Source organism: Acromyrmex echinatior, chromosome 3 (genome assembly GCF_024713525.1).
Source record: "Acromyrmex echinatior isolate Ae372 chromosome 3, ASM2471352v2, whole genome shotgun sequence".
NCBI lineage: Eukaryota > Metazoa > Arthropoda > Insecta > Hymenoptera > Formicidae > Acromyrmex > Acromyrmex echinatior.
The window spans coordinates 9804074-9828576 of record NC_141854.1 but is presented as its reverse complement, the minus strand read 5'-3'; the positions used below and the strand labels follow the sequence as shown (position 1 = coordinate 9828576).

Genomic DNA, 24503 nt, shown 5'->3' with positions numbered 1-24503 from the left:
ATTTTAATAAACAAGTAAAGAAAATACAAAAATATAGACTCCTTAAATTAATACAATGAAAAAATAACAGCAAAATACAAATGGGCGTTAAGAGTCAGCGTTGGATATTATATTGCGCAATGCTAATTAATATCTATTAATATGTCACAAAATCAATTTTGTACGTTTTGGCCACTATCATTTGAGCCATTCTCAGCAATAAAAAATTATCGCTTTATAAAATCTGTCGACCTGCGTCTCGCATAATCTCGCACAATCAATAGTTCTAACTTCTCATAATGCAATCGCAGTGGAAATGTGGTGAGAGATAACTTTAAATTTTTAACGAAATATCTTTGTATCTCAACATCATCAAGACCTCTACCAATATAGGTAAAAAAGAACATATTAGATGATTCACAATTTTTTTTATTAATGGAATTTCCAACAACTTTTGCAAATTTATCAATGGTATGTGTTATAGGGTTGCTCATTATAGTATTAATAAATTAAACAAATTCATTAGGGTACACAAAGATCCTTTGCCGAAATTTGCTATAAGGAATGTGGTTTATCAGAGCGAATGTCGTGATTGCGATGCTACCTTCGTAGGCCAACCGGGAAGAAAACTAAAAACGAGACAATTCAGAACATCGCAATCATACGTAAAATTACACTTACTCATTCAGTCATCACAGATCATAGGGTGAATTGCAATCATGACTTTGATTGGGATAATGTGAGCATTCTAGATTCTGAGAGAAATTATAATAAGTGAATATAATGTCGGAGGTGCTCTATATAAATTGTCAATCCAATGGTCTTAACATGCAAACTGACACTGAGGCATTAAATCATAGATACATAAAAATTCTCAATAATATGTTTATTTTTATTATTGACTGATATGCTTCGCGTGACACATCTCTTTTTGTATTCAACGGGTATTATGACATCAGAACAAACATGACTCTCTTTTATGTTATTTAAATTATTTTTTAATCTAACTTTGGCATCGTGGTTTTTAAATTTGTTGTAATGGAATGACGATGCTTGGATCCGCATGCGATCGTTGTTGGTGAGTTTCTGACTAGCATACATTAATTATTAATATGCAAATTAATATCTATCTATTTAAAAATATCTTGTTGCAATTATTAGCTTGAGTTCCACTATCTGCTCCATTCAGCTAAGCAACTGGTTGACACAATTGACATTAGACTATGTTGAAGATATTTCGTTAAAAATTTAAGGTTGGCTCTCACCACATTTTCACTGCATTATGGGAAGTTGAAACTATTGATTGTGCGAGACGCACGTCGACAGATTTTATAAAGCGATAATTTTTTATTGCTAAGAATGGCTCAAATGATAGTGGCCAAAACGTACAAAATTGATTTTGTGACATATTAATAGATATTAATTAGCATTGCGCAATATAATATCCAGCGCTGACTCTTAATGTTCATTTGTATTTTGCCGTTATTTTTTCATTATATTAATTTAAGGAGTTTATAAATTTTTTATTTTCTTGTAGCACTTCTTTTATCAGATGTAATATGAAAAAGCCATCAAGAATTATAATGTCGAGATTTTGCAGCAACTCCTTATCTATATTACTTTCTAATCATTTCATATTATTATCGAGTCTAGCGGAGGAAGCGAAGCTCCGGAGATTGCATGTGACTGGTTTGTTAAATACTATTGTTCTTTATTTCATTATTCATTTGTGTGTGTGATTCTTGAAGCCTCTCTCGCCCTCCGACAATTTTTCCACCCTTACCGTCGCGAATTTAGTACGAGTGAAAGTAGAAGAGATTATCGAAATTTGCACGCTCTCTCGTGGTCTGGCGCCCAACTTATTTAGCGAGGAGTTTTGAAATTCATGGGAACTCCGTCTAACTGTCGAGATGTTATGCTTTTGAATATAAAATGTATTTTTAAGTCAGAGGAAATCAAGGAGCACGCGACGAAGTTGTGCCGTCGGTCGCCAATTACGATTACAAATTTGACGGTTCTTCCGACATCACGATGAGCGACGGCACAATTTTGTCGCGTGCTCTTTGCTCTTACTTGAGTACCTTTTTTCTTTTGACAGCGTTAATGATCTCGTTATGATTTTTGATGGCTTTTTCATATTACATCTGATAAAAGAGGTGCCATTAACTTTTCAGAATATTTCCAAAAAAATTTTGCAAATAATTGTAGCAAATCAAGCGCGCACAATAATATAATATTCAATCAATATTTTTCTCCTTCAATTAAAGATAAAGAACATGCATTATAAGGGCCGAGTAGAAGCCACCATTATCATATCTCACCCTTCAGATTTTCCAATAGAATTTAAGAATATTTATTTCAAAAAGTAGTTTCAAAGACTAGTTTTAATATAGTTAACAGTGCGATTATTTTATATTTATTAAAATTAATACATAAACCTTAATATTGTGATGTCAATAAACGCAATTATAATATTTAAACAAAATATTTCGACTCTTTGAATCGTCAATTAAAATTGACAAAATAAAGAACTAGTTTAATAATATTAATTTTAATAACATTAAAATTAACATTAACAAAGTTATTTTAATGATTATTTGATTGTTATATATTTACAATATATTATTAAGTGGAGACGAATATCAATAATTGCAGAGTTAATTCGTTTTCACATGATGTAATCTATGCTGTTTCGAATGGACAGATTAAACCTTCGAAACACATTATTCTGCGTATGGTAGTAAAAGACAAATAACAAAATGATTATAAATATTGTTAATAAATGCGGACAGCTGTAGCTATTCGATATTAAAAAGTTTAGAAACAGAAGCGACCTTTTCTTCTACCAGTCGGTCAGATATATTTTCGGAATTAAGGTATTTTACAATCATCAAATTTATGCACAGGCTTAGCCTTTAATAATTTTGATCGATTTGTTGATACTGCTAGTAGAAAAAATATTATATATATATATATATATATATATATATATATATATATGTAATATGAGTATAATATTTCAACACATTGACACCAACACAATTTTTAGATGAAATTATGAGGCGAGAAGACCCTATAGAATTTTATATATAAATTTATTAATGTGTATTTTATTGTTATTTGAATGAGTTCATATATTTGGGGATATATATATTTAATTCATTATTAAATTTAATGAACTTGAAATTAAATATAAATTAGTAGAAATAATTAATTTAATTAAGGAAGAATTTTTATTTAAAATTAAGTAAGAAATAATTACCTGTTGATATATTATTAACAAAACTGATAATAATGAAAATGTAGTTGAAGGTGATTCCAACGATAATAATTTTAAAGAAGAGACGGCGAATTTTTGACGCAATTACACATGAATTAGAATTGTATACGAAAGCCAAGATTAATAGAAAACTTACTGCCTTTGTGTATTTCAGTTCCAGTGAATCTTAAATCCATTCAACAAATTGATCTAGCGTGGATGCTCTCGCATGTACTACAAATAGAAAATATGTCGATATGGGTCGGATACAACAGTTTAATATGCGATGATAAATCTGACAAGCAAAAAATTTATTTGACTATCAATCTTTCGCTAACAAATACAAACGTTGTCATTAAAATGATTCAAAGTCATGATGTCGTTAAGAATGCGATAAATTATACAAAATAGTAGCAAGTCACATTGATTTGCGAAAATAGCACTCCAAATACAGTATATCGAAAAATCGAGATTCAATTTAGTCATATACATAGAACCATTTCATATAATAATGGCTTTTTACATAATTGAACAAAAACGCGAATGATTTTAATATTCGTCAAATAAAGTGGTCTGTCTTTTTACACACACACGTATCCATTTAATTTCGCGAATCGGGAGCATGCACTTGTTGCAATATTGTTGCGCTCGCGTGGCATCTCTAAGGCCTGCTGCACAATAGAGTCGCAATTCGTAAGCCGTTGAGAAATTGACCAATCATAGTTGAACATGACAAAAATAATCGACTGTGATTGATTAATTTCTTACGGTGAATTGCGACTCTATTGTGATTTACACGGAGCGACTTTATTCGCTAAAAGCTGCGTCTAGTGACGTCATTAATTCGCCAGCAAATTCTCTCGACTCTACTACTATTCGCTTAAAGCAAGTTTCTTAATTCGCTGATCAAAAGCTTCTTGTACACGCTTGGTTTTTATTCGCTAGCATCTAAAATTTTGAAGTCGCAGCGTTGAGTGGTCCTTAGTGATGGAACGAATAATTGGTCACAAAGCACAACAACGGCTCGAAGTATGTCATTCGATGACATGATTATTCTCTAATACTTATGATCTGAGTGGCCGAGGCGTTTCGGAAAAATTCGTCTTTTCACGCTGACGCGTTAAAAATTCGCTCTGGAATAGCAACAAGAAACTAATGACAAGTCAACGACAAGCTAGCGACTAGCGTCAAAAGCGGTATTCGCCGCGATTATACGTTATAAGAACAAACCCACGTCTAGAAGAAGTTTTTAGTAGCGAATTCGTTATGACGTCACTAGACGCGGCTTCTAGCGAATAAAAGTCGCCCCATGTAAATCACGCTTTAGAGACGCGAGCGCAACAATATTGCAACAAGTTCACACTCCCGATTCGCGGAAATAAATGGACACGTATGTGTAAAGAGAAACAGACTACTTTATTTAAAGCACACGGACACCGTCGGCAATACGCGTCAAAATTGACATCTCTTTTTTACACATCGAGTATTTTGGTTAAATTTTACCTTACGTAAGATAAATTTCTTAATTGGTCTGGGAGAGGAAACGACCTTTGACCCAATTCGGAACTTCGAGAAGTGATACTCCGCAATCCGCTTCGTAATCTGCACTACACCGATCAATTCTTGACTGATTACTGGTAGCTTTACTATTCTTCGAGTGTTCAGTTCAACCGTTCAGTTCGACTCCATGAATCGTACTGCGGAGTGTCGCTCCCGGGAGTTTCGAAATAGGTTCCGAAAGGTCAGGTGTTTCCCCGGGAAAATATCATTCTCTCAAGGAAGACGTAATTAGTGGGAGGTGGTGGATTGCGCAGGAGCAATCACTGACGTAGGGACTCGCACCCCTTGGCCCCTCGGCCCCTAACACCCCTCGAGTTGAATACCTTCCCCTTTCCCCTCCAATTGACGTTTGGAGGGGGGGTCCTGCTAACGCGATGTTCGTCGCGCGCGATACGTAATATCCATGAGTGTACAGCTTTAGATATCAGAAATCATGTATTGTGGAATACACAGTTTCTGATAGGTTGAAATTCTTATTCTCTGTTCCTTTTATTGTATGGAGCCTCTAAAGCTGTACACTCATTGGATATCGCGCGCGATAAATATCGCGCTGGTGTGCGAGAGGCATAAGGCTTTTTCCGATTATAATAATCGGATTATCCTTTCAAATAACAAACAGTTATTTCCGATTATTTTGATCGAACGAAAAAAATCGGATCACATTTAATCGGAAATAAATTCATCGTAATGTCCGACGAGAAATATCCTTTCGTTACTTTTTGAACGGGCTATTCGATCACATTTTGTCCGATCAAGTACCTGCACGCATTTTTGAACGGATAACGTTAACTAATCAAATTACACATAGTTGAATAAACAAGCATTGATCATTTAACATATAAATTTTTTTACAAGAAAAAAATTTACTTGCTTATAAGATTTGGATTACTTCTTCCTCAATTTTCAAAGTGTCAAGCACTGTTTTCATATCCTGAAATTTCATCATCACACACTTCTTTCCCATACTGCAATGATATTTATTTCGATTATATCGATTTGCAATAATTTATACAGCCAAGAATAAGAACGAATGCGTAGTATCAGATACAGACACGTAATAAAAATCAAATAGATATTCTCGCTAAAGACACATACTCGCTTGACCTTAAGATAAATGTAATGCCATCAGCCTAAGAGAGCCTATGAAAACAGTCGCTTGAACTTTTATGGCCAGCACTTTCCAATTGATTGGATATCAAACTTGATCAGATAAAATACTCTTTTTTTATCTGTTATTTTTGCAAACGTTATTTTTTCAGTTACTTCGTTATTTTCTATAGCGAACAATTAATTTTAATTTTATTATTTAATATTATTTATGTTTGTTTTAAAAGTTTTATTATTTATGTTTCTTTAAAATAATTTGTCATCATTACGCATTACTTAAACGTGATTTACACGGGGCGACTTTATTCGCTAGAAGCCACGTCTAGTGACGTCATCAATTCGCCAGCGAATTCTCTCGATTCTGCTGCTATTCGCTTGAAGCAAGCTTCTTAATTCGTCAGCAAATTCGCTGATCAAAAGCTTCTTGTACACGCTTGGTTTTTATTCGCTAGCGTATAAAATTTTGAAGTCGCAGCGTCGAGTAGTCGTTAGTGATTGAGCGAATAATTGGTCAAACAAAGCACAACAGCGACTCGAAATATGTCATTCGATGACATGATTATTTTCTAATGCTTATGGTCTGAGTGGTCGAGGCGTTTCGGAAAAATTCGTCTTTTCACGCGACTGGCGACTTAAAAATTTGCTCTGGAGGAGCAGCAAGAAATTAGCGACAAGCCAGCGACAACCCAGCGACAAGCCAGCGACAAGCGTTGAAAGCGGTATTCGCCGTGACTATACGCTATAAGAACAAACCCATGTCTAGAAGAAGTTTTAGTAGAAGTTTACATAGCGAATTAGCTATGTTACTAGACGCGGCTTCTAGCGAATAAAAGTCACCCCGTGTAAATCACACTTTACTAAAAAAGTAATAAATAACGAGTACCACGTAACTTTTTCAATAATGAATGACTTTTTTAATCCGTTACAAGTAACGATTGATTTTTCTCTAATGCCATTTTTCTAACTCTAAATATCATTACCGTTATAAAAAATTCACAATGTCATTATCAAATCATTATTATAACAAGATAACAACGTAACGTTACTAACGCGTTACTGCCAACCCTGCAAATAATTAATAGTACATAAGCTAGCAAATAAGAGACTTATATGTACGTATATAAAAGTCGTAGACGGTTGCAGTGTCTCAAATCATAAGAAATTGACTAATTCCAGTCAAGTATTCTCCTTATATTTGATTGTATTTGGTCAATTTCCTACGATTTACGACTTCATGATCATCTACAATTTCTATGTAAACGAACTTGAAGTCTATTCGAAAGATAGATTAGATTCTATATAGTTTGCTTCTGTTACTAATAATTGGTTGGAGTGTGTATAGCAGACTAGCAGCAATCACAACAAACAAAATTTATTGTCACATATTTACTGATCACTTATTAAATTCATCTTAAAAACATCATCATCTTAAAAAGTGATTACTATGAACTATTAAAAACTGAAAGAATTAAACAGATTTCTACATAACATAGAACGTATGATATATCAAAGCCATAATGTATATGTTGCAGTAATGAACATTCATTCATATTCTATTTTACAACGCACTTTAATGTCTAGTTCTTCAATATTTTTTCCCAATTAGAATTTACTAATATGATAGGCGGAACAGAGCTCCTCTCTTCTAGCAACCCTCTTTCCTGTTTGTGTCCACACTGCGTATTGCAATGGGGGAGTTTCATTACATAATCCCCCATTAGGAGGATTAGGGCTTTCTAAAAACTCTCGGGACTGAAAGGGGGAAGGCCTTCGCCCTTCTTCGATTACATTGACATAGGTATATGATTCTATCATTCTCGTAAGATATACACTGAAAAAAAGATAATTAAATATTTATTTGTAAAAGTATATTTATTTTTAAATAAACATTTATTGAAATAAATATTTATTTAAATACGACACAAAATAAAATTTTATTTTTAACAAATAAGCCAACTAATTTTTTTGTAATTAATGAAATATATTTCACAGAAACGTATATTTCATCATCATACTCAAATTTTTTCATAACTAATAAATATCGAAAAAAACGTAACATTTGTTTTGCTTAATACTTGTCATTTTTTTATTGTACATTACGTTTACATAATACTCTTAATCGAATTTAATAATATCCATAATTATAAAATCAATCACAGCTATTCCTTTGAAGAATGGAATGACTGTAATTGGCCAGTTTCATAACTGGATGTTTTTAAATTTGATTAGATAATAATTCTATTTTAATTTCACGTGGTTTCCCTCTTTACAAACATACCGATCGATTTGGCTCTTGACAGCATCTCTAACAGATGGCCCGCAATCTCAAAAATATATAACATTTCAAAAGACGAATTTTTTATCTCTTTACAATTAGTTTTTAATTCTTCATTTTTTTTTCATTTGACAATTGTATCTACAGACAAAAATTTAGGGTGTCCATGGATTCATCTCTATCATCAGTAATTGCGGATTTAGTATTAAGACTTGAAGAGGAAAGCATTGAATACCTAGTTTTCCATATATCCTTTTATGTTCGTTATGTAGTCAATATTGCAATGGGAACTTCATTTGAAAAAACTTTAGAGATATTACAGATTTTCAATTCGTTTCATCCTCGATTACAATTTACGATCGAAATTAGTGAGGATAGATTAAATTACTTAGATATTACTATTATCAAAAATAACAACGCTCTTGAATATGATTAATAGCATAAGCCTACATTCTCCGGTAGGTGAATTTCTTTCTCAGCATCTTGTCTTACAAAAGAGAGATACGATCATAGGAATGGTTGATAGAGCCTTTTTATTATCTCAACCAAAGTATCACAAAAAGAACTTGATTTTTGTCGTCGAGACACTTTTAAATAATGACTATCCGATTGATTTCATCTTTAAACATAATTAATGAGCGCCTAAAATCGTTATTGCGTAACGAAACTTTAAAACAAAACATTATGAATAAAACTCCCACGGAAGATATTGTTAAAAAGTGATGGTTTACGAGAACTGTTGTTTCGGAGAACTCAGATAAATTTAAGGACATTATTAAAGACTTTGATGTTGACCTTGCATTTTTCAGCCTAAATAAGCTCAATGTTTTTATCAAAACACACAAAGATTCTTTGTTTAATAAGGTAAAAAAGAATGTATAAGATATATTGCAAGGAGATTGCGTGTCTCCTATGTCGGATAGATAGGAAGAAAAATGAGAATCTCAGAACACCGTAATGACATCCGAGAAATACTAGTAATCATTCTGTTATCACCGAACACAGATTGGATCTTAATTATGATTTCGATTGGTAAGGCACGGAAATTATTGATCAGGAACGGTTTTTGTATAAACGACGTATCTCGGAAATGCTACATATTCAGTTGCAAAAAAATAGTCTAAACTTGCAATTTGATACTGAGTTTTTATGCATCACGATCCATACATCTCGATCCTCAATTTACATTAATTTGAACTATGCGCCTGTTTTTAATCATTTTTAAGTAATATTTTGACATATGTTGGTAATACCACTCATTTATTTATCAATTTGTACACCGTGTATTATTTTTTACTCACTCGATTGTTAACCATTGTAATAATCAGAACGTTTGTCGCGAATTTGTTACGCACACTATGGACAATCTGCAGATCTTTCGATTTTAATTATTTTTTCATGGCTATAGGGGTGAATGCCTTAATTTTTTCTTTAAAAAATTGTGGTAACGATTTTGATATATGTGTAGATTTTCATCTGTTATTCATTGCCACTGCACTTGCCAACCTCTGTCAATAGAATAAGGAGATTGAGTCGTCACTCTTCTGTCTCGCCATGAAGAATTGAGAGAATTATAATAAATGTTTAAACATACTGATGATAGCTCGAAGACAAGCCGAAACGTCTATGCGTAATTAATTATATTCTTTTGAATTAGCAATAAACGATTTTTATTCTCGCACTAAGTATAGTTCACCGCGAATAAACTCTCATTAACTTTTCTTTGTTTTTACATTTAACATTCTCGAGAGTTGTTACTTGTTTTATTTTTATTATATTACATGGCACCCTTAATTAAGGGTACCGTGTAAACGTAATAATTATAGATAATTAAATATCCGACGCGAGACATGGCTGGCATGTTTCAGAATCAACGAACACAATGGATTTTTCATTTTATCTCTAATGTGAGATAAAAACGTGAAGGGAGCATACGTATTAGAAGGGGAACGGAAAATTCAATCCCTCTTTCGTATTATTCGATAAAGTCCTTTGTTGGCATATGGTATGTATGCTTGGTTTATCTATATCTATGACACATGTATTTGCTCGCTTCACAAAATTTGAAGGGCTTCATCCCTTTTTAGGTAGTGAAGCTCCCCGTAGAAGGGACGAGATCGACGGGACACAACATACAGCTGTTTCTACGTACACACTTTCCATGTAAAACGAAGTTCCATCTTTATAACTTTTTACGTAATGATTTTATTTTTCAACAAATAAATTTACATTTTCTATAATATTATAAGTAATAAACAAAAAAGAAGTTAATTTTTACTATTTGTCTATGTAATTATATTTTTTATGAATAACTTTTTAATAAACACCGAGCGGCGGCTAGAACCTTTTGATTACTTAGGGATATATTCTTAATGTTAATTGATATACATATATATTAATTAACATAATGAATCGAAAAGAAAAGGAAGAAAACAAATAAATTCTTTTACATTTTCCGATAAAGTCAATTATTTTTTCTATGTGTTTTGTATTTTATTCAATATTCAGTAGTCTCTCAAAAAAAAATGATATGTACGGAATACCAGTAATGTCACATAATGCTTATTTTTTTTTTACATATTTTATAAGTCTAATGCTTTAAAAATTCGCCAATAAATGTACATTCGAACAGCACGCACGTACGCCCGTTTATTTATTTACTTTGTTTTGACAAATAATCATTTATTATTGTATCATATACTCTCTAAATCTGAATCAGTGGATAATCACTGATATCAGTGCCACTGGTAATTAGTGAATTAAATATGAGATAAAAATTAGCTAATCCAGCTAATTTTTATTATATGATCTAATAATCTTGTTTTAGTGCTTAAATTCAATGAATACGATATTGAAAGATTGAAATTAACGTGCAAATGTCAGTATTTTAGTTATATAATATTCAAACATTCTTCCTTTTTTTAGCTGAACTTCACTGATTATTAGTACGAAGTATGCCACTGAGTATATATATATATATATATATATATAATTGTAACTATCCACTGATTCAGATTTAGAGAGTAAGTTTATAGATTCATAAGACAGTTTAATTGGTAATAAACTACCTTTTTTATCGTTTAGTTACCTTTTTAAAATATGTTACAATCGTTTTTAATTACAGTTACGACAGATCTCGAAGGTAGAACATAACTTTTAAAAGAAAACATATTTTAAATTATTAGGTGAAATTATTAGATGAACAGTAAAAAAAATCGTACCTTTTTCAATCCTCTTAGGCGTCTTTTTCTTCTTCTTCTTCTTTTTACAACGACGACACGTGTCCAGCTCCAGAGCACCAGAACTTCTTCTTCCTCTATTTCTTTTTTACACTTTTAAAAATTTTTTTTTAAAGAAATAATAATCCATTTTTCACAATAAAAAATGTGAGTAATAATTTAGATGCTAGAAACTTTAGCAGCAGAATCAATATTTTCATCCTTGTCGAAATATCTGCTCAACGTCTTAGAGCATATATTTCGATAGAAATTAAAAATTTCGATCGGTTTATTTTTTTATGCGTTATGCAAGATTCTACGCATTTAGACGCAACAGTTCCCGCACTTAGAGTCCGAAATGTATTCTATACAGTTACGAGTTTGTTGGACGATGTGTAGACTCGACGCGACAACGGAGCACTAATCGAACCAATCGGACGCAACCGCGAGCGAAGAGTGCTCCGCATTATACAAATACGTAATGCAAGATTTCGCTCTCCCGCCCTTAAAATTGTATAGCTAGAATTCGGAACACTGCGTGTTAGATACGTTTTTATTAGACTGGCTGGGGATCGTAGTCATGACAACGAGAGTGCCAATCGGACGTCAGTTACGAGAGAAGGGGAACTTTGGGACGTGCATGCGCGTCCCCCACCCTCAACTGAGAACTGTTCGTTCAATCCAGGTCAGCTCAGTCGCTCCGGTGCTCCCGTCGCGTTTGGTTATCGTTACTTTGGTGTACGCCATATTAAATAGAAGAAAAATAAGTTCTGGCGCTCTGGGATTGGACATGTGTCGTCGTCGTGAAAAGAAGAAGAAGAAGAAAAAGACGCCCAGAAGAAGACAGGATTGAAAAAGGTATGATTTTTTTTTACTGTTTCATAATAATATTTTATAGTTTGTGAAAGGATCTTTTTTTCTAATTTTGATGATTATTACGGGATTCGGATAATAAAATAGTTACGCTGTGACCAATGTCAATAATCGACTCAATTTTATCTCGAATCAAAGTCTTTATTCCGAGTGCGTTAGATTATACAACTTAATATGACGAGAGCCAGCGGAGAAGCCTCGTTCGTTTTGTCGATGCTTATTTGACCTCATACCCGGAGAAAAACAATAGAAAACGGTTTGTTTTTTTCGGCTGTTCTAGAAGGTTTCGAATTATTAATTTTAAATATACATAATTCAGTAATTTAATTTTCTTCGTGAGATGCAACGGTTGCTGCCTTTTTTTCTCTGACTCGAACAGCTAAGCAAATCTTCGGTATTTGCATGTATTCTCTCGCTATTCCGAGAACGCGATATTCTTCGGATGACAATTATATTTTTCCGCTGAAGTAATGGTGATATAATCGCTACAATAACTCCTCTGCCAATGCTGTGCCAACAATACGATAAATATACCTTTAGTAACGATAGAAAAAAATTTATGAATACCCTCGAAATGAACCACACACGGAAAACGTAGAAATAAATTTTGATTATGTGTGCGCCAAGTGACTTTCTCTAATGTCGAATATGAATATATAAAATAAAATAAAAAAAAATACATATAATAAGATCTCGCGCGTATCTCACAAAATAAAATTAAATAAATACACAGTCTCGCGAGAAAAAAAACGAATATACAAGAAAAAGATTCTTCTTTCCCTATCTTCGTCTAATTTGCAATCGGTCGGAGAAACGAATTCTCCTGCCCGATCTTGTCGCACCCTTGGCTCGCTCTTGAGAAGACGGTGTATCCACGGAACGTTCTGGAGTCAACGTCCTCTGTGTTGTTATGATTGTAATTGGCTGATGTCCCGCTTGTGTTTTTCGTTTCGGTCGGGCTACCGCTATCCGTGTTTTTTGAAATAATATATGCGGGTTTTAGACGTATCTATTGTAATGTAAAAAATTTTATATTCTTTCCGTTAATTTGCACGACAAAAAATTTGTCGATCCGGTTGACCACTGAGTACGGGCCGTCATAGGGTGCAACATTGCCTTGAGTTCATCGTGCCACACGAATACTTTATCCGTAGTAGCTAGATCTTTAAATTCGAACGACCTCCGTTTGCCATGATGCGTGTCCTGAATCGGGCGCAAGTTGCCGAAATGACGACGCGACTCCCTGACGAAATCGGCGGCCTCGTCCGAATCTTCTGACGTCCATTATCTCAGGAATTGTCCGAGCAGTCTTAGCGTCTCTTCGTAAATGAGTTCGGCCGTCGCGCGACATTTTCGCTATCAGACACATGTCGGATGTCTGTCTTGTTCCGTCAAACGGTATTCAAGTTAAGAGAGTTTTGCCTCTTGCGTTGTCATGAAGAAGGTTATTTAACGGCGCCAGTGTCTCAGCGGTCCCTGGCAAAAATCTTCTATAGAAATTTAACATGCTGAGATATCGTCGGAGATTCCTGGCTGTCTCCGGTTTCCGGTATTCGTGGATTGCCTCGACGCGTGTGGGCAATGATCGCGCTCCTTCACTGGTTACTAAGTACCGGAGAAATTCGATTTCTATTTGACCGAATATACACTTCGCCGGATTGATCACAACACCATACATTCGCAACCGCTCGAAAAATATTTGTAAATGCTCGAGGGGGAGGTGCTCCTCGACGTGATGAGAGTATCGTCGATATACGCGTAAACGAAGTCGAGACAGCGAAGAACCCGAACTAGATCGATGGTGGTAAAGAATTTTCTCCCTTGAAATGTTTGCGCGAAGTCCTGAATATTCCGTACTGGATAGTAATTCAGAACAGTCCGCCCGATAATCGCCGCAAAGTCGCTACTCTTTGCTTTTTTTGAGGCAATGTGCAAGGACGATGACCAACGACTCTTTGAGCAATTTCCGAATTTCACCATCTTCTCGAATTCCTTCTTTGCAGCTACTAAAAATTCCGGGGCGAATCTTCGCGATCGACACACCACCGGCGGTCCTGGTGTCGTCTTAATGTGATGACGCGTATTATGCTTCGTCTCTCTAGGACAGCCTTCCGACCTCGTAAATCTCCGGATATTGCGCCAATAATGCATGGAATGGCGTTACATCCGCGACTGTCTTAACACTGCGCACGTTACATCGCACACAGCGCGCGTCGCTTATTTGCTGATCGATGAGTCGATCAGCATTGATGTTCCTTAAATCTACTAAGAATCCATAATACGCGAGAAAATCTACCCCTATAACGGGTTTCGTCACGTCCGCAATCACAAAAAGCCAAACGAACGACCAGCGCAACCCGAGATTTAACATTAATATTTCTGTTCCATACGTGTGAATTATTGTTTCGTTCGCCGCGGAAAGCTCATAAGGTGATCTTTGTCCGCAAGCCATGCTCCGCGGGTACACACCCAAATCTGCACCCGTGAGAAAGTTTACCTTGATTCTGATGTCCGTTACAAAGAGGCTACGCGTCGGATGGCCCAAATCGTCTGTCATCATCAACGATGGGCCATCGGCAACTTCACCGAGCAGAGTGCTAATATCCGGGCCAGTGGAACCAGCACAGAACGTTTGATAGATGGCCCGGCCCCGCGAATGCGATCTCTGCATGATCTCGGTCACTTCTTGCATCCTACAGCGTCTCAATGGACTTCCAGATAGCCGCTAACCGTTCGATCATCTTTTGCTGTAGCAATTGTGCAATCTGCAAGTCGAATCTAGCCTCAGTCGAGGCAACGCTGTCCTGATTCTCGACTCGCGGTATCGGAAGTCGTATCGTCTTCGCGATCTGAAATCCAGGCGCACAAGTAGCCTCGACGATCTATGTGTAGAGCTATGTCTGCGAGCTGCGAGCTGTTGTGTCTCCGGTTCGCGTTACGAAATGCGGCTGAATGTGACAATGTTTCCGGCAAAGCCTCGAAGGTGTCTAAAAAATTGCGAGGATTTTCGGTCCCCTATTTCCTCGTGCTCCAGAAGTCTGCGAGTTTTAGGTCCGAATTTATAGTCCTTCTCAAATCTGGTCTCCAATATCTGAACTTGAATTTTAATCTTGAATCTTTAAACTTAAATTTCAGTGCTAGTAGCTAATCGTCAAATTCAGTTCTTCGTGACTGTTCGTGACGGCGAGAACCGCGAGAAGTGTGAAAATAAAATAAAAAAGTGGTGAAGTTACAAGATGTAATCAAATGTAATTAATCGAAATCTATTTAGAAAATCCATTTTTTTAAGAAAATGTGAGGTAAAGAATCAAAATATTTACAATATATGAATATTTATAATATATTTATATAATATGTGTAATATTTAAAATATTTATAATACCCTGATAAAAAAATTTTACTGAAATTATTCTACATTTTAGAACATTTCAGCGAAATTACTGAAAATTTGCTAAAATTTCACTGAAAGTGAATTTATCAGCTAATATATTGAAAAATTGTTGAATTAGAACGAAAATTTTTCTAAAATTTTGTTGGAATTTCTTTGAAATATTTATTGAAATTTTGTTGAAAATAAATTTTTCAGCTAAAAATCGTTGAAATTAAGATAAAATTTTTCTAAAATGTTGAAAATTTGTTAAAAAGTGTTCCAAAATATGAAACTTTAGCAAAAAAATTTTCCAGGGAAAATTAAGTAATAATATTTTAGAGTTACATTGGAGCATACTGGAGCATACGACGCGAACAAACTTTTTCTTGCGCAATAATACATAAATCACTCGAGCAAATTGTCGTAAAAAATGCTATATTGAGTAAGACGCAGAGCGCTATACAATTAATATGAATCAATAAAAATGATGCCGACGGCTTTTCCGTCTCTCTATAGCATTGTTCGTTTCTCGGGAACTACGACCCCAGGCAGCGAGACAAAACGAACAATACTTATATATGAACTGGACATATGTGTGATTCTCGACTAGTACAAAAGTCCAATTTTTCAACATATAGCATATAGTATGATCGCCGCTTGCCAACTTTGAACGCATTAAAAATAACTACTCTGATTTGCTTGATGAAGATGTCTTGGCAATGATCTATCCTAATTTAAAAATTTTTGATAATGAGAATTAGATTGAATAGCTTATTTGTATGTCTAAAATATCATTACTTAATCTTCCCTGAAAAATTTTCGCTGAAGTTATTTCACATTTTGGAATACTTTTCAGCAAATTTTCAGCATTTTAGAAAAATTTCACTTTAATTTCAGCGATTTTTGTTGAAAAATACATTTTCAGCAAAATTTCAAAGAAATTTCAATAAATGTTTCAATGAAATTTCAACAAAATTTCAGAGAAATTTCCGTTCAAAATTCAACGGTTTTTCATTATGTTAGCTGATAAATTTACTTTCAGTGAAATTTCAGCAAATTTTCAGCAATTTGCTGTTGAAATGTTTCAAAACGTAAAATAATTTTGAAATTTTTTCAGGATTATTATAAATATTGTATATATTATAAATATTATAAATATATTTTGACAAGTAGCATTTTTCAGCTGATTACTGTTAAATTTTGAGCAGAATTCATCGCGTGGTTTCATTTCTGTAGACGATTAAAGCGAACAATCTTTGTATTTTTTGCAAAATGGGAAAAAAAGAGTTTCGTGCAGTGATCAAACATCTACATATGAAAAGTTTAACGCCGAAAGAAATCAAAGTTGAGTTGGATAATGTTCATAGTATATCTGCACCAGCGTTTGCGACTGTATACAATTGGGTGAATGAATTTAAACGTGGTCGTACATCCACATGTGATGCATCTCGTTGGACGTTAGGATGTCTAATTGAGGCTGCTACGCCACAAATCATCGATAAAGTCCACGGTATTGTTTTGATCGACGAGTGAAAGTGCGCGAGCTTGTTGATATGCCATAGGCATATCACATGGTACAGTGATTTCAATTTTGCACGAACAATTGGGTATGAAAAAGCTATCAGCAAGCCGCGTTTGTTCACTGTGGACCATAAGCGCGACCGTGTGACGATTTCAAAACAATGTTTGGAGATGTTTCAACGTAATCCAGATGAATTTCTGCGTCGATTCATTATTGTGGACGAAATATGGATCCATTATTTCACATCTATGATGAGACGAACAGTCAAAACAATGGATTTCACCGAGTGCTCCGAAGAAGGCGAAGTAAAGTCGGCTGAAAAGGCCACAATTTTTTGGGATGCACGCGGTATAATTCATATCGATTACCTTCCGTTGAAGCAAATGATCAATGGCGATTACTACGCAGCCTTGGATCTTGGGGACGTTTCAACAACATTTTAAAGAAAAAATGTCCCCATTTGGCGAAGAAGAAAGTGCTCTTCCATCAAGACAATGCACGTCCGGCATCGACGGCTAAATTCAATGAATTCCGCTACGAATTGCTTCCAGTATATTCGCCAGATTTAGCCTCCTGTGACTATTTCCTGTTTCCAAACCTGAAAAAATAGAGGAAAGAGATTCACCACCAGAGCAATTCATCGCCGAAACAGAGATTTATCTTGAAGAGTTGGACAAATCATATTATTCGGACGACTTGAAAAAGTTGGAGAATCGTTGGATCAAGTGTATCGAGATGAAAGGAGACTATGTTGAGAAATAAAAATGAACAATAAAAAAAAATGTGTTTTACTATGTTTTTCTAAAAACTTATTGACTTGCACTCGTATAATATTTTAATTCTTTACCTAATACTTTCTTTAAAAAAAGGATTTTCGGCTGATCACATTCTGTAACCTCACCACTGCTCACGTTTTATTTTACTCTCATATTTCTCACTCAGTCACGAAAAACTGAAATTGATGATTAACCACTACCACTGAAATTTAGATTTGGAAATTCGAGATTGAAATCCGATATTTGATATCCGATTCTGATATTGGAGACCAGACTTCAGATTTAAAGAACGACTATGAATTCGGGCCTAAATAAATTTATTTATTAATTTATTCTATACATATATAATAATGTTATTTAAAAAATTAATTAACACTTTTAGAACATTACTTCAATAATAAAAAACATAGTTAAACTGTTTTGCTTGAGAACTATTTTTTTATTTTCTTTATCTCTATTTCTCTTTTTAATTTTATAATTATTTAAAATCAAAGTTTTATATTGTTTTTTTAATTGTCTTTGTAGTATTTATTATTTCTTTCTTACGATGCTGTCTTATTACTTTATATTTGCATTAATTACATATACGTACAGTCAGTTCATCTTTGAAAGAGCCAAGACAGCACAGAATATTTGTAATAAATTCATAAATATTTGTTACTATTTATTTTTTGAAATATTATATAAATATTTTATACATATTTTATATAAAACTTTATTCAAAATGTTATTGAAACATTTTATGGACTAAATATTTTATGTAATATTTAGTCTATAATATTGTATAATATAATATTTATGATAAATATAAATAAATATTTTTAATAAAAATTTTTTTCTAGTAAATAATTTACTTGGATTAATGTGTTATTAAATATTTTCGTAGCTATTTTATGACTACAAAATTTACGATAAATATTTCATAATATTTATAATAAATAATTATGATCTATGCAATCTAAGACCACAAAAATATTTACAAAATATTTAAAATAAATTTTACAAATATTTAATAAATCTTGTGCGCTGTCTAGGAAAACCAAACAACAAATTCATGTACAGCCATTATCTGAAAAAAATTCTATTAAATAATTGGACAATAATCTTTCTATCTTTCTTCTTTTAATCTTTTAATTCTTAGCGATTTTTATATTTCCTTCTCTTTCATTTTCATTATCATTATTATCTATTATTTATTTATTTATTTGTTTATTATTACATACTTTATCATTATCAGCTTTGAAATAATCATTAACTAATTGAAACTAATGGATACGTTTAGAATAAAATAATTTTACAAAATGTTAATGTTAAAAAATTAATGTGTTTTTTGATAATATTACCAGAAATGTTTCTGAAATTCCTAAGTTTATTTTATTTTGTTCTGTTACGTCCAGATTCCACAGTTCTTTTCTTCGACTAAAATTTTCGTCATTACCATAAGCTCAGTATTTTAAAAATTGTAAATAACAAAAACTCTATTTAATTTTCTACTATTTTAATTTTCTCATTTAATTATTTTGAAATACTTATTAAAAAGATATCTAAGGATGTTTTATACATATTTCCAAAATGACAACAAAATTATGAAAAAAATTACAGATTATTCTAAATTACGTAAAAATAATACGACAAATTTGGTAACGGTTTATTATATGGATTATTAGTTACAATATTTTAATAAATAGTAGTAGTTTTTTAATCTGTGCAAAAATATTTTATTCATAACAACGTTCATACGTATATAGTTTATTTGAAGTATAAATATTAAACAAATTTCCAAATTTAATTTAACTTTTTTTGCAAAGACTGTATGTCTAATACATTCTTAATTGAAACTAAAATTTATAAATTTATTATTATATTTGAAGGATATATTTTACTATCAAAACATAATGATGATATTACAAGTACAACGAATGAAATAATTTGTTATTAAATGGAAAATGTAATACACATCACTTATTGCTAATATTCGAGCTTCTTTAATTTTTTCTTTTGTTTCAAAATTTTTCCATGTTAAATTTGCTATAGAATCTACATTTTGTTTTAATGATGACTTTTTGGTATTAATGATAACAGTATTACACCTTTTTTGCCAGTTTTCAATCACCATATGAGTACAAATCGTTTCTTTCCTTTTGGCATTATTAAGGGGATCTTAAAGACAATTAGTATTTTGTATCACATTGTAAATATATAGGAGACATGCAGATGATTTACGTGTCATTGACACATCACTATATACTACTACATCAATCTCACATATATACACACATAAATTTTCGTATCAATATTTTAATCAGATATCTAAGTTTAATTTTAAGAACTCTACGTTGTTTCTTATTGACAAAAAGGCAAGAGACAAACAACAAGAAACAGGAAACAAAGCGCACATTGTAGAATTAGCCTTACAGTCTGTGGACTATTATTTGGTAAGTTATTTCACAACTATTGCACAGATATTGCACAGCTTTTATATGAAGTAAATGTTGTCACAACGTGATAGTGCTAGCTCTAGAGCGCCATATTTGGATTGACTTTTTTAATTTTTTTCTCACATTCGAGTGTCACACGGGCGATTGTTAATTTACTGTGTCACGATGTCACTCGATTTGACAGGAAAAAAATGTCGCTCTGCCCTATGAATTAAGATATTAAAGTTAGCAACTATTCAGGTTAGAGAAAATCTATATTATAGCCATAACTTTCAATGCAGATGCAATAAATAAGTAACGTAAATGTAAGGCCAATATCGGATTACATATTAAAGATTAAGATTGAAGATTGAAAGATTGAAATTTGACTATGCAATGAATCCATTTGTATTTTTATATTGACACATTTCGTTCGAAAAATAGAAATATTCCTATTCAATTTTAGTATATGTACTGCCGAAGTAAGTACATATATGATTCGAAAAATCAGAAGCGCGAATTCGGAAATGTCGAAATGAATTTATTTCTATTTATTTCCATTTATTGGGATAACCAACTGTACTACTTACAGTTGATAGTAAAGAAATGCAAGTGTAATTCGAAAAGTTCTTTCTCTCCAAGGATAATATACCCCAGACAACAAAATGTCCAAAATCGGGATATATAAGACATCTTAAAAATGTCTTTAAGAGATCTTAAAAAATGTCTTTAAGGTATCTTGAAGATGTCTCTGACTTCTCGATAATAAGTATGTTACACAGTCGATAACACGTTCATAGCTGCACATGCTCCAAAAGAAAAATAATTTTCAGAAAGTCTGAAAAACATCTGAAAATTTTAAGACATCTTTTGAATATCTTTTAAATTTGCGTGTTAATTCATATTTGAGGTTTTTATTGATTAACAGAAAATGCGAATCTGCGCAGTCGCCAACACATGCGTATGTGTGACGATTTTAGTTTGCTCCCGCATCACTTCGCGAGGCTGACATTGTCGCTTTACTCACTTTTCACCGATTATTCGAGTTGCATATTTATTACGTCGTCGTGGATTAATCATCTTGAATAATCGACCATAATTGACGAAATTGCATCAGAATTTTCTTCAACTGTAGCAGAAGAATCTCTTTCAATAAAGAATAAAAGGAGCCGAAGTGCTTTCGTGCGAACGCATAATGGAGAGACGAGATTTTAACATCAAAAGTTAACTTTGGTGGTTCTATAGAAACGCGGCAGTCATATGTTTCATGGTGAACATATGATGAAACAGGCATTGCATTCGACTCGCACTTCTACGTTCGACGTACCTGATGGTACTCTGCTCGCGGTGCATATCTCGCCAATTCGCGAATCGACGCAGTGAGTGTATACTCTTAAGGTGTTTTTCATGCTGATATTCCACGCTCATTTTTGTTGTCAAAAGATCACGTGATAAAAATTGACAAATATCAATCATCAATGACTTATTTTGATAAATTCAAAATTAAAACGGTGAAATTTGAATGGTAAACAACTATTACGCATTTTGAGGTCAGCGTGAAATTAATAAACAACAATTCTAGTTTATAATTGTCTCTTAGTCTGACCAACGTATGGAACGTCACAATTTTTACAAGCAATTTTGTAAATAACGTTGCTGTGTGAACTAACTCGGTTTTATCTTTTTGAACTCTTATAAATTTACTTAGTTTATTCAGCGTGCGGAATCCTATTGTTATAGATTTATTAATAAGAGATGTTGACACTTCTGATATATTATACTTTTAACATATGGGATCACCAGAATTTTTTTTTCAGTAAAAATTCTTTGTCTGTATTTTTATGGATATTTAATTTATTAACAAATAAATTCTTTAATCTTTTATTAATAACATTAAATATGAATTCTGTAGTAAAAACCATTCCATTTTACTATCTCTCATCCTATGTTCTATAGCAAAAATATTAAAACATATATATTAATATGCTGCTAGATAACACGGTGCACGGTTGTGTGTCGTTAGAATTCATATTTAATGTTATTAGTAAATGATTAAAGAATTTATTGAATAGACAAAATGAATTCTAAATGATTATAAATCAGAATTCTGATTATTGTGACTGAATTTTTGGCTATCTTGACTAGAATATTTGATAGAATATATAATTATATTGAATAAATTTATTGAATAAACAAAATGTTATTGAATAAACAAAAATGAATTCTGAATGAATATAAATCAGAATTCTCTGGTCACATTATTGTGACTAAATTTCTGATTATCTTTTATGTATCAGATACCGATACAATTTCCTGTGTTTACGTTCTTAAGGTTAGTTTAGTGCATGCAGCGCAATCAGCCTGATTAGTTTATACAAAATTTCAACAACGAATATTTCGAAATAAAATACAGAATAAAAAATGATTATTCTAGACTACTAACTTCCATTTTTTTTCTTGAGATAAAAAACATATAATTTTATTAAATTTTAAATTTTATTAAACGAAATTGTCTCTGTGTGTGTGTGTGTGTGTGTGTGCGTGCGTGCGTGCGTGCGTGCGTGTGCGTGTGCGCGCGCGCGCGCGCGCGTGTGTGTGTGTGTGTGTATGTATGTGTGCTTAAATCGTAACTGCCCAAAATTTACTAAAATAAATCAAATATGATAAGAAATCTTTAAAAATAAGTATGCAGAGTATTCAATAATCTTAGAAAAAAGAATATAATTATTTTTAAATTCAACAAATAGGAAATAGAAAATGACCATGGTCATTTTCTATTTCTTATTTGTTGAATTTAAAAATAATTATATTCTTTTTCAAGCCAGAATTTAAGCACAATATATTTTTGCACGTTTTTAAAATTTTCTATTAAATTATTGAACATTTAATATTACATTATTTCCTTATGTTCTATTTTTTTTTCTACTGATAAATTCTTTAAGACATGAAAGATATTCTTTCATCTAATCTTTGGAAAAAGTTCAATTCTATTTTTTGTTCTAAATTTGCGTTCATTTTCTCTTATCATAAGAAGTTTTATCTTCATTTTCGGTGCATCTGACGAAGAAGATGGTAATAAAAATATTAGTCAAAGATGGACTGGAAATGACTACCGAAGACTGGGTCATAATTGACGAAACGACTTGTCACATTTATACTATGCTAGACCAACTCATTGAAGGTAAGTAAAAATAACGCCAGTTGTTGATATCAAATCTTATATATGAATGATATACAGTAAGAGCAAAAAGTATTCCTACAAGAAAATTTTTTATAAAAAAAAATCTCAGAAAATAAACATTAATTAGCAATTTTATACAATGAATACATTCTGTTCTAACATAAACAAACGAGCTTCGCATGTATTCCTGATTTTATAAAAGAAAGCAAATTTCTCATCTGTATGAATATTTTTTGAGCATTCAAACAATACCATTTTTAATTTTCTCTTATTTTTTAGATGATATATTTTGTATAATTAATATATATTAGGTGTTGGAATTAATTCGTAGCGTTTTTTAATGAAAGAATGTTATTTATTTCACATGAGCATTAAAAAATACATTAATGAAAGTACTTCCCATCACTTGTAAAACGCTACGAATTAATTCCAACACCTAATATCTTTTTGGTATATATAATTTTAAGAAACATACAGTATATTTTATTCTTTATGAATAAATTATTAATTGTTAATCTTGTACCAACAAGAATGATCGTCAATTAAATGTCGAATCGACGTTAAATTGATGTTGAAATTATTGTATTTATATTGATTCGACATCAGTTTGATGATTCATTTTTCACTGGATAATATTTATTTTTTTAAAATAAAGTTTTTAAAAAAAATATTTTCTCTGTACGAATACTTTTTGCACTCACTGTATATCATTAGAGTTAAATAAATAACAAAGCTAATACCATTTGAGTTTTTAATTTAATAGAATGTTACTTTTGTAAATTTTAGAAAATATCTTGTAAATATAATTTACGAAAATATCATTATATCTTGACACATTTAATGTAATGTAAATCTAAGATATTTTTTCTTTTTTTACTAACCAACACTCGTGTTAATTCTTACACTTTCTCTTTTAAATCACATGAAATTATTTAATTCAAATGAGATAACGAAGAAGTGACTTCT

General features: G+C 32.4%; 2 protein-coding genes across 7 annotated transcripts in view; one reads left to right on the top strand and one right to left on the bottom strand.

Moving 5' to 3' along the window:
- Nucleotides 1-11993, bottom strand: part of LOC105146410 (uncharacterized) — a 57475-nt gene extending 45482 nt beyond the window's left edge. Inside the window, exons 1-2 of one of the 3 annotated variants that reach the window (XM_087404455.1) lie at nucleotides 4742-4933; nucleotides 3396-3472 (exon numbers count right to left, since the gene is read on the bottom strand). In XM_087404455.1, the coding sequence (XP_087260581.1) occupies nucleotides 3396-3435 (40 nt within the window). In that variant the 5' untranslated portion in view covers nucleotides 3436-3472; nucleotides 4742-4933. Of the gene's footprint in view, nucleotides 1-3395; nucleotides 3473-4741; nucleotides 4934-11401 lie in introns of those variants that run through there. The other 2 variants (XM_087404456.1, XM_011056638.2) reach the window with 2 other exon arrangements.
- Nucleotides 11994-12118: 125 nt separating this feature from the next.
- LOC105146322 (somatostatin receptor type 2) overlaps nucleotides 12119-24503 on the top strand; it is a 39173-nt gene continuing 26788 nt past the window's right edge. Inside the window, exons 1-2 of one of the 4 annotated variants that reach the window (XM_011056492.2) lie at nucleotides 12119-12256; nucleotides 23426-23537. The gene's annotated coding sequence lies outside the window, so the exon portion shown is untranslated. Of the gene's footprint in view, nucleotides 12257-21312; nucleotides 21736-23422; nucleotides 23538-24503 lie in introns of those variants that run through there. The other 3 variants (XM_011056493.2, XM_011056491.2, XM_011056490.2) reach the window with 3 other exon arrangements.